At 36.7% G+C, this 13,312-nt stretch overlaps 1 protein-coding gene across 1 annotated transcript; it reads left to right on the top strand.

Moving 5' to 3' along the window:
* The first annotated feature begins 164 nt into the window (after positions 1-164).
* Positions 165-2,304, top strand: LOC124178414 (cyclin-dependent kinases regulatory subunit-like). Its single transcript, XM_046561716.1, has 3 exons — positions 165-360; positions 585-712; positions 1,702-2,304. Exons 1-3 carry the CDS (start codon positions 302-304, stop codon positions 1,755-1,757), a joined length of 243 nt encoding a protein of 80 aa, XP_046417672.1. The 5' UTR covers positions 165-301; the 3' UTR covers positions 1,758-2,304.
* The last annotated feature ends 11,008 nt before the right edge of the window (positions 2,305-13,312 follow it).

Raw genomic sequence — 13,312 nt, 5'->3', positions numbered from 1 at the left:
GATAAGGTTTTTTTGAATAAACACGATAACTTTGCGGGGTCAAATAACTGTCGAAAATATTGTACGGGTTAAAAATTGGAATTTTTCAACTTAAATAAATCACTTTAAACAGTCAATGTCGAACAAGTCCTCCCCACCATTCGCCTCGCCTGTCGACAATCCGACATCCGTTAAATTTCAAATGAAACAGCATACACGCCGTCAAGCAAGGTTTTCGAGTGAGTCGCAGTCCGAGCGAGATTTGCGTTGAATTTAATAGTCAGTAAAGCGGGAATCTGTGCGTAATTGTAAGTGAATAATAATGGCGCGCAACAATATCTACTATTCGGACAAATATTACGACGACAAATACGAGTACAGGTTGGTTTCATTTCTCATCGATTCGCCGTCCGTTTATCCTTTTGTTTGGGTTTCGTTTGGCTGGACCACTCGACGTTGGTAGATACATACGGACGTTTAATTCTCTCCCACTCCCGTCCGATGCATTCTCCGAATTATCCGTCACTCTTGACGCTTGTTGTGCTCAGATCATTGCCGAATATTCTAGACTCCTGCCGTATCTACATTTCTTTCCTTTTTTTTAGGCACGTCGTCCTGTCCAAGGAGCTCGTGAAATTGGTGCCAAGGACCCATCTCATGTCAGAGCAGGAGTGGAGGGCCATTGGAGTCCAGCAGAGCCAGGGCTGGGTGCATTACATGACTCATCAACCTGGTATGAGACCAAAAAACCACTTTTTGTTCCTCTTCATCTTATTCTCCTTTTTGTAACACGTGAGCATAGCCCATGTCGTCACATCTCCAAGACAGATTCCTGCTCAGTCTTCACTATTATCGATCTATTCAAGTGTGTTTTACAAAGTCATTGGATTTAAGTTCTCCAATTTATGGATTGATGATACGTGTATCATTTATACGTAGTGAGCACACATTTTATGGTCTTTGTACTTCGGCAATTAATTTTACATGATGTAATTTAGTAGAAGACTCGCGGTCTCATTACAGCTGCTTAAATTATTTTTTGGACTATACTCAGGTGAAAACTAAAGTTTACAGAAATTCCCGGTTCACAACAATCGTTGAAACTTCTTTATTTTTCACATTAACTGGGGAAATTTGAATTGTCATCGTATTTTAATAGGAGATAAATTAATTTTGGGGATTTCCAATGTATGATCTAGTCCTCTGCTGCATCTAGATTCATTTATAAATAATGCTGATCGTGACTCATTTTCATTATTGAAATCTCGAGTGACACATATAATTATGGATAATCACTTATTGTCGTACAATACGTATACAAAATTGAATATAAATATTGAAGAACCTTGCAAAATAATTATCAGTTTTTTTTTTTTTTTTTTATTAGTTGTCCAGTCTGGTCAACTGGCCTAAATTGAACTATTATTTTTTATACATTGAAATATTGAACTGGGATCCTTGGAAATCTTGGATATTTCAAACACTGATGAAGAGGATAGTGACATAATCCAAGAGATGAATAAACTGTTGTAACAACACAGTGTCATTAAAAAATTCTTTCTTCACAGATCAGTCCTTTAGAAAAGACCTATTTTTAGATATAAGTGTCCAATTAGCTGTACGACTACTTTGATTTCTTTTTTTTTTTTTGTAGTTTAGTGAACACAATTCGTAAGCTGCTAATGAATGAGACTAATTCCAACAAGAAACGTGTTTTTCCAGAGCCACACATCTTGTTATTCAAAAGAAAAATAACTTCACCACCACCGGAGCAGTAATCCGATCGAATTCAGTGTGCCGAGCTTGATGTATGGAAACGGGATCATTGTTGTTGTTCAAAATAGCTTACTTCTAGTGAATTCATAGATGGCGTCTACTTTAACTGCACATGGCAAATGAAAATGCGCAGCAGCACGTTAGTGACATTGATAACAATCAGAATATATTAAAACAAGCAAAAACGAAAACAAAATGCAAAACAATACTACGGCTAAAAATGTCAATGAACAAAAGTAAATGAACGGCACGTTTTGAAATGTACTTCTAGGATCCCCTCTTAATTTGCAAATAACTACGTCAATAACAATCCTTGCAAGCAAGCTCTTCTTACTCTTTTATTTTACTTCTAATTTTGTCATTCCTCGCAACGACAAAAGAAGTATATTGTAAATATGTCTATAGTGTGTTCTAGTTTGTAATTCTCCGTTCTCAGCATTAACATTTAACTAATATGAAAGCCAAGAACAAACGAAGAAAAAACGAAAAAAGATAGCATCAACTAAAAACATCTCTTGCTCGGTCCTGACGATTTGAATCGATATCTCAGAAAATCTAATCATTACTGCCATTTGCCAGAATGCGACATCTGGATTCACGAGTTCAACATTATTGGTTGAGTTGTTTTTAATTATTCGAATATTTTTTTTTTATTCCGGCGAGTAATTATCAAGTTCTCGGGTATAATTATTATTCAATTTAAAAGTCACTCAATTTTGTGACTTAAGTGCCTTATTGTTGTTAATCTATTTTTTTATCGTATAATTGTCCTTGAACTGCAACTGTTTCAATCGACTCGATTTAGAATACATGTATAATTACGTTCATTTAGTTGTTTTTTTTTCAATCTCCTTATAACTAATTACTTATAATTTGGTCAAGCTAATTAGACTAATAATAAACTATATGTACCTAACTTTTGTCGAATAGATTATTTCTTCAAATATCGAATCGACGTACCTCCGTTTCGGATATAGATGATAATAATATTTTATTCGTAAGATTAAGTGTCACTTAACGTAAGAAATTCGAGTGTAACTGCGGAAATCGATTTGAAAGATAGAAAATTATCGTGAATTGTTTTGTGCAGATGTAATTCACGGTATTTTTCTACATTAATTTCAAATCGTCTGGAATGCTTTTGAATTTCCAATGTGTTATTATGGTGTTTGACTAACTTCTGAATAATACTTGTTCTTTTTTCTACCAACCGAAAAATTGTAACTATTAATTCAAACTAAATAAATTTGTAGTTTTTATAAGATTATCACCTGTTCACTTTTTCTTCCTTCACCTTACCAGATCAAACTGAAGCATGATGAGGAGTAAGGGTAAAAATGTCAGCATTCCGGCTGATCTGTTTATTTTGTTGAAATATCGCACGTCCGATGCGCCTGACGACAGACAACCGGTTCAGCATTACTCCATGCATGTTGCATCTAGTCAGGCGTATAATACGCGAGCAATTGTAAACGTAGGATCACAGAACTTTTTGTTATTCTTATTTCGTACTTCTGGGCGAAGCCTTCATTCCTCTTTGTTGATTTTTTGTGGATCACGGCCGGCGGAATACAATGAACTATTATTATTCGTTGGGTGATTCGCGTTCTATGGAAGATTATCATATTGATGTTAGTCATGTTTTCGCAACGATTTGTGTTAAGGCAAAATCGTTATTTTGCGGTTTTGGAATTCTCTGAAATTCAATAAACCGTAATGAAACAAACTCACTCATACTTCGAAATCTTAGTACCTTAAAAATCATTGTAAAATTAAAAAAATAACGATTTTTCTCCTATGCTTCGTTACGATAACGGTACTAACTTCAACGTAGAAGATTGACTGCAACTATTTTTAGACTATTTGTACATTACGTACAAGATACGCGTAATAAATTATTTGAATTGTACAAACATGGCGTGAAATTGTCTTACATCTATAGCGATTAGAATTCTATGGATTTATTCCCACCTCCCATGGGAAAAATTTAATTTAAACATTTCACGGTTCAAATATATAAGCCTATTTTTCTCTAGACAAACCGTGTAAAAATTTTACCTCTCCACAGGACGGAAGTAATGATAAAACTCCAATCGTACTAATTTGCGACACACGTCATATGCGGATCAAATATCTCGGCTACTTGAATTCATTAATTTTATCCGTTCGTAAACGTCGAGCAAGGCAAAAAATGAATAGTAAACGGGACGCAGAAGGAAGTTGGAGTCTAATGCAGATGCATAAGGTATGTATATCTGTATCACTCGTATTGAAATCACCTTGAAAATTTCGTCCCGTCATGGCGCTAAAATTATGCGCCGCAAGTGTAAATTCGAAAAAAAACGTTTAATGCTAATCTAAAATACAGTCTGAGAAATTTCACCAAATTATTTCTGAAAATAGAGCAATTCTGTCCCAGCGATGGTTTTTTACACATCATTTTCCCACTATCTACCAATCAGCTGCAGGGTGGGGGAGGAATATTTATGGTTGTTATCTTACGAGTACAGCGTTACATGTCGACGGTGAATTCAACGCGAGTATTCAATGTGTTAATCACGTGTTTACTATGCACCGTGGAGGCTGGAAAGATTCAAATATGTATGTACACATGATGATCGTCATGGCCACGCGAGTCGCGCGCGATTAACTTGCACGGCCGGAGGAGGGTGAACAAATAACGTAGAAAATTTGAATTCATGCATAGCGAGTATGATATTTCCCTCGCAGCTCGCAGATCATCGCCATTGATTTACAACCATTTAAACAATACCTAATTTAAATAATTTCCTGCAACTAAACAGCCCCTACCAAAATTTCAATTCATTCAACTCTAATTCTAAGATGAACCAATGCGCTCCTCTTTTACGTACACTGTGAATAAATGCCAACGAATTGGGCTGAGAACTGTATATATATATATTTATATTTCTATAGTGTACCGTTCGTGTGGGAGCTGGATTGTTTGTTGCATTCTACATAACCCGTTTGGTCACGTGTCTTCCACACGTTTAACACTGCCCTGCAGAAAGTACGCCGATGTACGTGCGTACGGATATGGATTGGGAAACTTGTATCATACACCGAGTGACCAAGATAAAAAAAAATCACCGATGCATATGCTTATTATTCGCTGCAGGTCTTTTTTCCGTTTTTTTTTTTTTTTATTTACCAAATTAATCGGCAACGCGTCGAGAATTATCGTCTTTCAATCAGGGGAATCACAGTGAAGAGTTTTGACGTGAAAACGTTACTCGGTATTACAGAAACACGCTGTAACATGCATCAAACTTCGTCCAACCTGTTTCACAGTATAATTGGGCCGCGGCTGAAGTTGCGTTTGGATTTGTTTTTTCTTCGATTCATTCGGAAGGTTCACTTTTTGCAATGAGCTCCTCAGTTTCTGGGTGATTTTTGAAAGTTGTTGGCGCATTTTTACGGGCGTGGCTCGAAACGAATTGCTTATTCTTCTCACTACCAAGTGTCGACTGGGATTATACGCTCTTGGCAACTGCAGATGTTTATCTGCTAATAATTAATCACGCGTGGTTTAATCGATTTTCAAGCGCGTTGTTTCCCTCATCTCTGTCAGTAATTCATTCACCATGAGTGCGTCTCGCTTGGCGTGATTATTAATTAATTAATCTGCATGAATTGTTTCAATCGATTCTGAGATATCGTTGTACAATAAGTCTTCGAGCACATTTCATTAGCTTGGTGGAATGGAGAAAACCGATCGAAATGTCGAATTGATTAACCATCTTTTCTTGTTCTCTGGGGGAAAAAAGAATAAACAATCAAAAAGATAACACAATGTTAATTGGCGGGAAAAAATGTATGTCCTTATCGCGAGTGTACGCAACTACGATGCTCAGATAAGATGGATGAACTGTATTTCATGTTACCTAATACAGTATTCGCATACATAATTCGGTTAACATGACTTCCTGCACCAACGTGGGCCGGAACTGTAACCTTGGGTTTCTAAACATAGCGCGTAATTAATTGATATTATAGCTGTGTTTCTCCATATGGGTAATAAAAGTCACGTTAAACTCTATAATTAAGAGAGTAGATCTCAGCCAGCTTCTGCAGGTACGTATAATAATGGAATATCGAACCTCTCTGGATGTTTAGATAAATATTGATGAAAATTTTTCATCGCTGTAAAGGTGAAAAAACGACAGCAAGTTATGTATTCTTTGAATTTGAAATCGCAGACGCTATTCAGAGGCGCCATAGGCGTGACGTCATCCGCCTCAAGCAAATTATCGCTGTTCTTTCTCGGAATATCGCGAACAAGGCGGAAAAATTTGAATCAGAATGAAAACAATGTTCGAGGTCTCTAGTTGGCGTATCGATGAAAAAAGCCATTGTTTAAAAGGTCGTCATACCTGTGTACCGTGTACATACTTTTCAAAGTTCAGAAAGCCATTGAAGTTTTGCAAATGTTTGTAAACAGGTTTCATTTGATTATACCCGCCTTTGGAGCGGTATAGAATTAAAACGCACAATACACGGTATATCCATGGATTTTGCTGGTGAACATATTTTTTAACAACGGACGAGATTTTCACGCAAATATCATTCCTTGACTATCCTACTTGTCTCTGGTTCTGGCAGACAGGAAGTTACACTCACAGCTAACTGTAACAGTCGCCGTTTGGTTCAATCACGTGGTTTGTTTGATGCAGCAGATTACTTTCACAATGTTGACCGCAGGACTTCAACAAAATAGGTGCTGATTAAAACGGTGGGTGACGAGTCGCATCCCAGTAAAGTGATATGCGATAAATTTTTCTTGGTATTATGAAAGAAAAGCTGGCACGTGAGTGTTGCGTATAATTCAGACAATTACGTTATAATTGGTACGGAAATACGCAGAAATTCAATCGAATATCTTGAAAACTAAAATGCAAAGCAGTTTGAAATTTGTAAGAAGAGTTAATCAAATTGGGGGAAATTAATTTTATTATCACCAGATTAATTGGCAATCTACAGATAAGTTTGACTTCATTATAATTGGACGTTTGCATACACCGATTAACGTACGTCACGCGTATTAAATTGAAGATTATCTGGTAGTCTTACATTTTGATTTTCATTACGTTTTTTTTTTTCATACTGGTTCTGTTTTTAAGCTTTTAATTAACGAAACATGTGTGCTGTTTTTTTCTTGTACATCTGTGCCCCAAATTTGCGGTAAAATAATGTCTCTGCAGGACAAGGATAAAAAGAGAAAGCTAAGTTGACTCGGCTGTTTCGTATAAAAACTTCTCAACGTGACCGAGTGAAGTCATCCTTGCGGATGGTTTATTCTGAAGGGCTTACATGTATAAAACATAAGGTACAGAACGTGTTTAATGTGATAACTTTTAGTCTTGTAGACCGACTTGCGAAGATTACTGCGAAATGATTGATAAGAAATGACGTACATACGGATGAAAACAGATTCACGATGAAAAATAAAGGCTAAATAATTGAGGATATGCAAGTAGGTACAGATTGTTGTTTTCTTCGAATCGGAGAGTTTGCGTCAATTCGTTAAAAGAAATATCACTCATACAAATATATAAATCACTGATAGCGTATTGAAAGTTTCTTCTGTTTATTAATTTTTATTCTTCTTTAAAGGCAATATCATTTTTCTTCAAATTCTGCAATCAGTTTACCGGAATTTCTTGTCCAACTGGCATCTATACTTTTGATAACTGTAGACATTTTAATTTCGACTTTGATTAAGATCTCTAGAATTGAATGGTATAACATGTAGGGTAAGGTAAATTTCAAAAATCACAGTGATTCGAATTTGATTTAATATTTACTGCCCCTATAAGCTATTAAACTTGTTAAAATATGCCGAAGGTGCGCGGAACGACTATTCCTAGAATTGTGTTAGCTCGCATTACCTTGACACTGACATTTGTTATTTATAGGCAATATCTTTTTACCAATGCCTTATTGCCATTTAGCGAAATCACAGTGCAATGGAATTTGGACTTTGAAAACTTTCATTTAACCTATCGGCCGGTGTTTCATCTGTAGTTGAGATAAAGTGTTACCTAATTCGAAATAGTTTTAAGTCATTCAAGTGTAACGATATTACATGCGAGTCACATAGAATATAAAGTAATTCGTATGTACGCGCCTTAAGCACATACAACGTTTCAAAATAAAGGGCAAACGCTTAACTCTAGGTGTCACGTCGGTCAAGATCACCTATCCGGTGAAATAAGTGTAACTCTCTCTCTCTGCGAGCCGGGGTCGAAGCGAACGGTCGATATAAAGTCTAGTCCTGTCATATTCACATTCTTATAATTTCGTTAACATTTGGGAAAACAAAACAAGTAAAAAAAAAAAAAAATTTGAGACGACGATTCATACAAGAAGTGTAACCCAACGGAATCCCAATCTTTCGGAGCCTGTGAGCCTAAAGAACAAATCCAAATATCTGATCGACGAACGACCACGCAGTATAATCGGTGAAGACCGATTCTATAAAAGGAATATCCAAGAACTTCAACATCCATGATCATCTACGGAGCCGTTAGGCCACCTCTCTTCATCAGAGATATTCCGAGCTAAGTCATCGTTTCATTACTGATTTGTAGGTGGATTGTGCCACAAATCTGTAATAGCCTTCTTAAGTCAGTATTTTATATCTTCGTCTGTTAACTTTATTGTAATCTCACCATAATTTAGAGTCCTTTGTCAGTAGATTCATTCTTTCACTAGAATCATTTTTAAATTTGAAGCATAAAGGAAAAGAGAGCCAGTCTTTCGTTAATATGGTACAAAAATTTTACCAGAATAATTATATACAAAACGTCGGTAATCGCATTGAGTAATTTTAACGTGTGAATGAAAGAGTGAATGAGATTTTCTATGATTGCCTGTTCTTTTAAAAGGTTATACCAAAACTCAATAAATCTGTGTTCTACATTGTTTCCTCCTGATTTAATGTATTTTGTTTATTGAATATATCTAGATTTCTAATATAACATAAAATCAAAACGTATCGGTTGAACCTCAAAAAAAAAAAACCGTTACACAAGAATGAATCGGCTGGACAGTCAGAATAAAAAGTTAGGCGAAGAAAACTAACTGTTTAAAAATGTGTAATAATATTTCACGCCATTATAAGGAAGACGAATAAAACAAAATTTATAAAATATTGTAACAGAAACGAATCCGAGCAAATTGAAATATTAGTTGCTAAGTGAATCAATTGATCCTTCTTGTAACCATTTTCAAATTTCTAATATTATAAAGCCTCGTCTGAAATCGTAGATGCCTTAGCTTGTGTTATTCGAATTAGCTCAGACACATTTCGATTACATCACAGGAACGTCGTTTCATTCGTGTTCACCATCATTTGATCATACAAAATTCGTGAGGTTTTTTCATAAATCGTTTTCTCCGACCCCAACTCTTGTTTCAGACTGTCAGGCCGATTCATTATTAAATTCTTATGCCAATAACGTCGTTATTCATTCGAAGCGGACCCAGCCGTGCTGAACACGGACACAGGCGCAAAATGACGTAATAAATTGCAAACACGTCGGTACATACCGGGAAATAATTGTTGACTCCGAATTTTTATCATCTTCGTATGAGAGACTGACGATAGAGATGGACGGGCAGTTAAATATACGCTATAAGAACAAAGCGGGAGCGAATTAGGTAAATTCAGACGCGTAAAAGAGAAACGAGACATGAACGCCTACGCGGATTCAATGCTTTAGGAGTCATAAATACTTCAAAAGTCAACAACAAATTACGCATACGACTAGCAAAAGCGAACGAAGACACACTTCAAGTTATTCAAGATTCGATTCTCGCTTCTGCAAAGGACTTAGAAAGAGTTGAGATTTCGGTGACTTCCCTGCCACCTGGCGGTAGTATAAAACATACACACCGTGTCAACAGCCTCGTATTTAATTTTAAAAGTATCTTTTTATCGCATTTTCTAACGAATATGACTGCATTGTACTGAAATAGAAGCTGTACGGCTTGCACGAAGTTATCCGTGTCATGGTCGTCATGCAATTAGTCCAAAACGATCGGCTTATTAATCTTCGTTCGGCGCCATATTGTCTCGCTTTCAGCTAATCGGCATTGATGTTTACCATTTTTATCAAGCAATTTTAGGTGTCGATATTTCTACGTCTGTAAACAAACTTGTTATTCATTTTTCGCGTATTAAATCAGACATCAATAAAACGGCACGGTTAAATCTGTTGACTTCAGTTTGATTGTGCAGAAATGAGCTTATTTTAGACGCTAGTAAAAAACATTGAACCAATTTAAAAATAGTGCCGTTAATTCGATTTAACGTAAAACATTTTAACTCGGACACGTGAAAAACTGACTACTTGGACAAATTGTTACACCGCGGAAGGTTGTGCACGTGATACGTTGGGTAGAAATTCTCACGTCTGCTGAGAGGTGGGGAAATTGTAATAGCGCGATCCGGTCAGCTGTCAGCGAATCGCGTTACTGACATTGCGACAATTAGCTAAATGACAATTAGAGTCTCGGTTGGCACCCCGCAAAGCGACCTGACCTGCCATGCCACGTTCTCACACTAATTACGACGAATTTTTTCCATAAATTAACCATGAGCACTACCGCAGCCAGCCTTCTCGTTCCGTACGGATGTTTGTCGTTATCCCGCGTATGAATTGTGAGCGTAAATTCGCACATCGTGGCGCCTCGGATCGTCCGGTTTGATCACGCCCAGCGAAAAGGGCCATTCCACGAAACCTGACGTTAAAAAATATTGTCACACATTGAAAGGTTAACACATTTCCTTTTTTGTACACTACACATTTTCGTTTTTTATTACTTTCTCGATGTATACTGCGTATGAAATATCTATCAAGTATGTGAAATAAGGGTAAAATTTTCTGACAAATCGATTGCCGCTATTTATTTTTTAAGATTTTGCTTCGAATTACAGATCGCTAGAGGAACAGAAGGTTTATTTATAAGGGCTATTATTTATAATCCCGTCGCTGCCAGACGCTTGCAGTTTGGTTTTAGGTTATCGGAGGTCTGTGCTTCTTAGTACGAGTTGCACGTTTATCTACACTGAGTTAGCGGGAAGATAGAAAGCACATTGGTTTTATCGAAATGGAAAGCAAATACGATTGAGTGTAATTGAACACAATTTGCTTCTGCATTTATCATCGACGAATATAAATCACCGTGCAGTTAACGTAATAATGCCGATAGGTATCTCGATTCGTTACGGGTAATTTCTGAACGTGTATGATTCTCTTTATGCGTTGATTTACATCACCGTGGAATTGAGTGCGTGTGCGTAAATGCCAGAACATTATGAGTATGCACAGTAAAGTGCATAAACGGCTTAACTTTCCACCTAACTGTTGTTTCGGTCCGAAACGAAATGTGAGTTCAAATCCATACAAATTATGCGACAATGACTGACAATGACGTGAGAGAATGGGATGTTTGAATGGGATGCGCGTCAGCTGCAACCAATAACAAATAAATGTTATAGAACTGAACTCGCATTGTGTTTCGGATCGAAACAAGTTAGACGGACGGTTAAAGCATTTGTGCATTTTACTATGCCTATGTATTATAGGTTCAGCTTTGTCTGCATTTTCGAGAACAATGCAACGTTACTTATTCAGTGTTGGCACAATCACAGCGGTTGTTGTTTGTTAAACTCCAGGTAACTTGACAGGTAAAAATTTCGGATAAAATGCACTATCGTTTATATACTTGGTGTACACTATATCGTTGACATTTCGCAATCAACTGTAATATGCATTGTGGAATGATTCGGGGAGAGAAACCCGTTGGAGAAATATAGGCTCAACAGCCGTGCCAGCAGTTAATACCAAAACGGTGAACTGCGTATTTCAACTGTTACGTAATTATCGTGTCACTCATTTTAATGCCCAACACTCGCAACAATTATGCTGGTCAATTAGAATTCTCTCCAAAAATTTATGCAGGAGACACATTTTTTGTAACAATCGGAGAAAATATGTATGTAGGTAACGCATTTAAATGTTATACCGCATAATAAATGATACCCATTTTTTCATACACACATTTCGTTAGCAATAGTTGTTCCCAGATTTCGATAACATTGCATCGGTTATCGATGGTCAAGAAACTGAAATGAACTTGAAAAAACCGGAAATTTCTTCGTCGCGTTCCCGAAAATAATGAGAACCTGACTATATTGAAAGAAATTTCATTTTCATATATATTTGTGTTAGGAATTGTAGGCTTAAATATCGTTGGAAAGACAGAACCAAAAAAAATTGGTATTGTCTAACTATATATAATGTGATTACAGCTTTGTCTATAGTATATTCTCTGGTAATTCCAGCCTTGTTAATCTATTTGTTTAGTTAAATACATTTTTTCAGCTGAACAAGGTCTTAGGATAACTTTATTGCTGCATCAACATCGAATCAGTTATCGTAACAGTCACAAGAAAATATAATTATACGCGTGATTATCTGGTTGGAGCGACGTAACTAATTTTTATTATATGTATATTCAGAACTGTACTCATCGTTTATAGTAAAAAATGCTAACAGTTCGAAGATCATTGTAACGTAATCACAGCTATAAATTTATCTTGTTATAAACCCGCACTTCTACCTTATCTCAAAGTTAACTGTCAAGCTGTTCTTCTCAGCACCTAAGCTGCGGCAAATACCTGATCAGGTTTCTGTATACACAACAGCAGTTTTCGTTTCTCATCTATACTGCAACTCTTGTCTGAAATTTTCTTCAACCAATTATATAGAGAAGCCGATGATTCGGAGTCTAGTTTTTCAGAAACAGCAGATCAAATGCGATTACTGAAAATACAGGGGGTATCTTTACAGGGACGGCCACTAAGCGAAAATAATCGATGCATCGATTAATCGAGTCCAAAAAAATAACCGAACACGACTCGATTGAATCGGTAGAAGTTAATTTCGTAAATTTCAGCATGTAGTCTTAATACCGAGAAAGTTTTTTGATAAATTCTAGTGTTATTCGTAGTATTTTTCAATTTTAGGTAAAAATATTCATTTATCTTTCATTGGTAAGTAAGACAATGATAATAATCGGTACTTTAACCACACAAATTGATACTGTGTTATGTCGTTGATGAGAGTAACAAACCAAAACCGATTTTGAGAAAAGATATTCGAAAATCGATTATTTTTAGTCATTTTTACCATCCTACCGCTGAAAAGCTCCGGCATCGGAGTAACAACAAGTGAGCTTTGAACACACATGGAATGTCCGTCCGCACAAATATCACAAGGATTTCGTCCTCCTTCCTTTGTTTCTGCCCCTTTCGCCGTATTTGGAATTCTTTTTTTTTTTTTTTTCATCTTTGTACGCGGTCAAACAAGCGTGGTGCTTCTGTCCGGCGAATATTAGCCTCGAGGCGACTGAAACGGTCCGGGGAATCCAAACGAAACAAGCGCAACAAGAAGCGAAGAGGCGAGGAGGCATCGCAGAAACGCCGAAGGGCTTCATCAGAGAGCACTCCAAGCTGCTGTTCAGTCCG

The sequence above is a fragment of the Neodiprion fabricii genome, chromosome 1 (assembly GCF_021155785.1).
Source record: "Neodiprion fabricii isolate iyNeoFabr1 chromosome 1, iyNeoFabr1.1, whole genome shotgun sequence".
NCBI classification, from domain to species: domain Eukaryota; kingdom Metazoa; phylum Arthropoda; class Insecta; order Hymenoptera; family Diprionidae; genus Neodiprion; species Neodiprion fabricii.
This window is presented reverse-complemented; position numbering and strand designations above follow the sequence as displayed.

Bases quoted from the DNA above. Each gene is read 5' to 3' on its own strand.
- LOC124178414 (XM_046561716.1), top strand. From the start codon at position 302: ATGGCGCGCAACAATATCTACTATTCGGACAAATATTACGACGACAAA. The intron at 361-584 runs GTTGGTTTCATT...CCTTTTTTTTAG, and splicing joins GACGACAAATACGAGTACAG to GCACGTCGTCCTGTCCAAGG. The intron at 713-1,701 runs GTATGAGACCAA...GTGTTTTTCCAG, and splicing joins TTACATGACTCATCAACCTG to AGCCACACATCTTGTTATTC.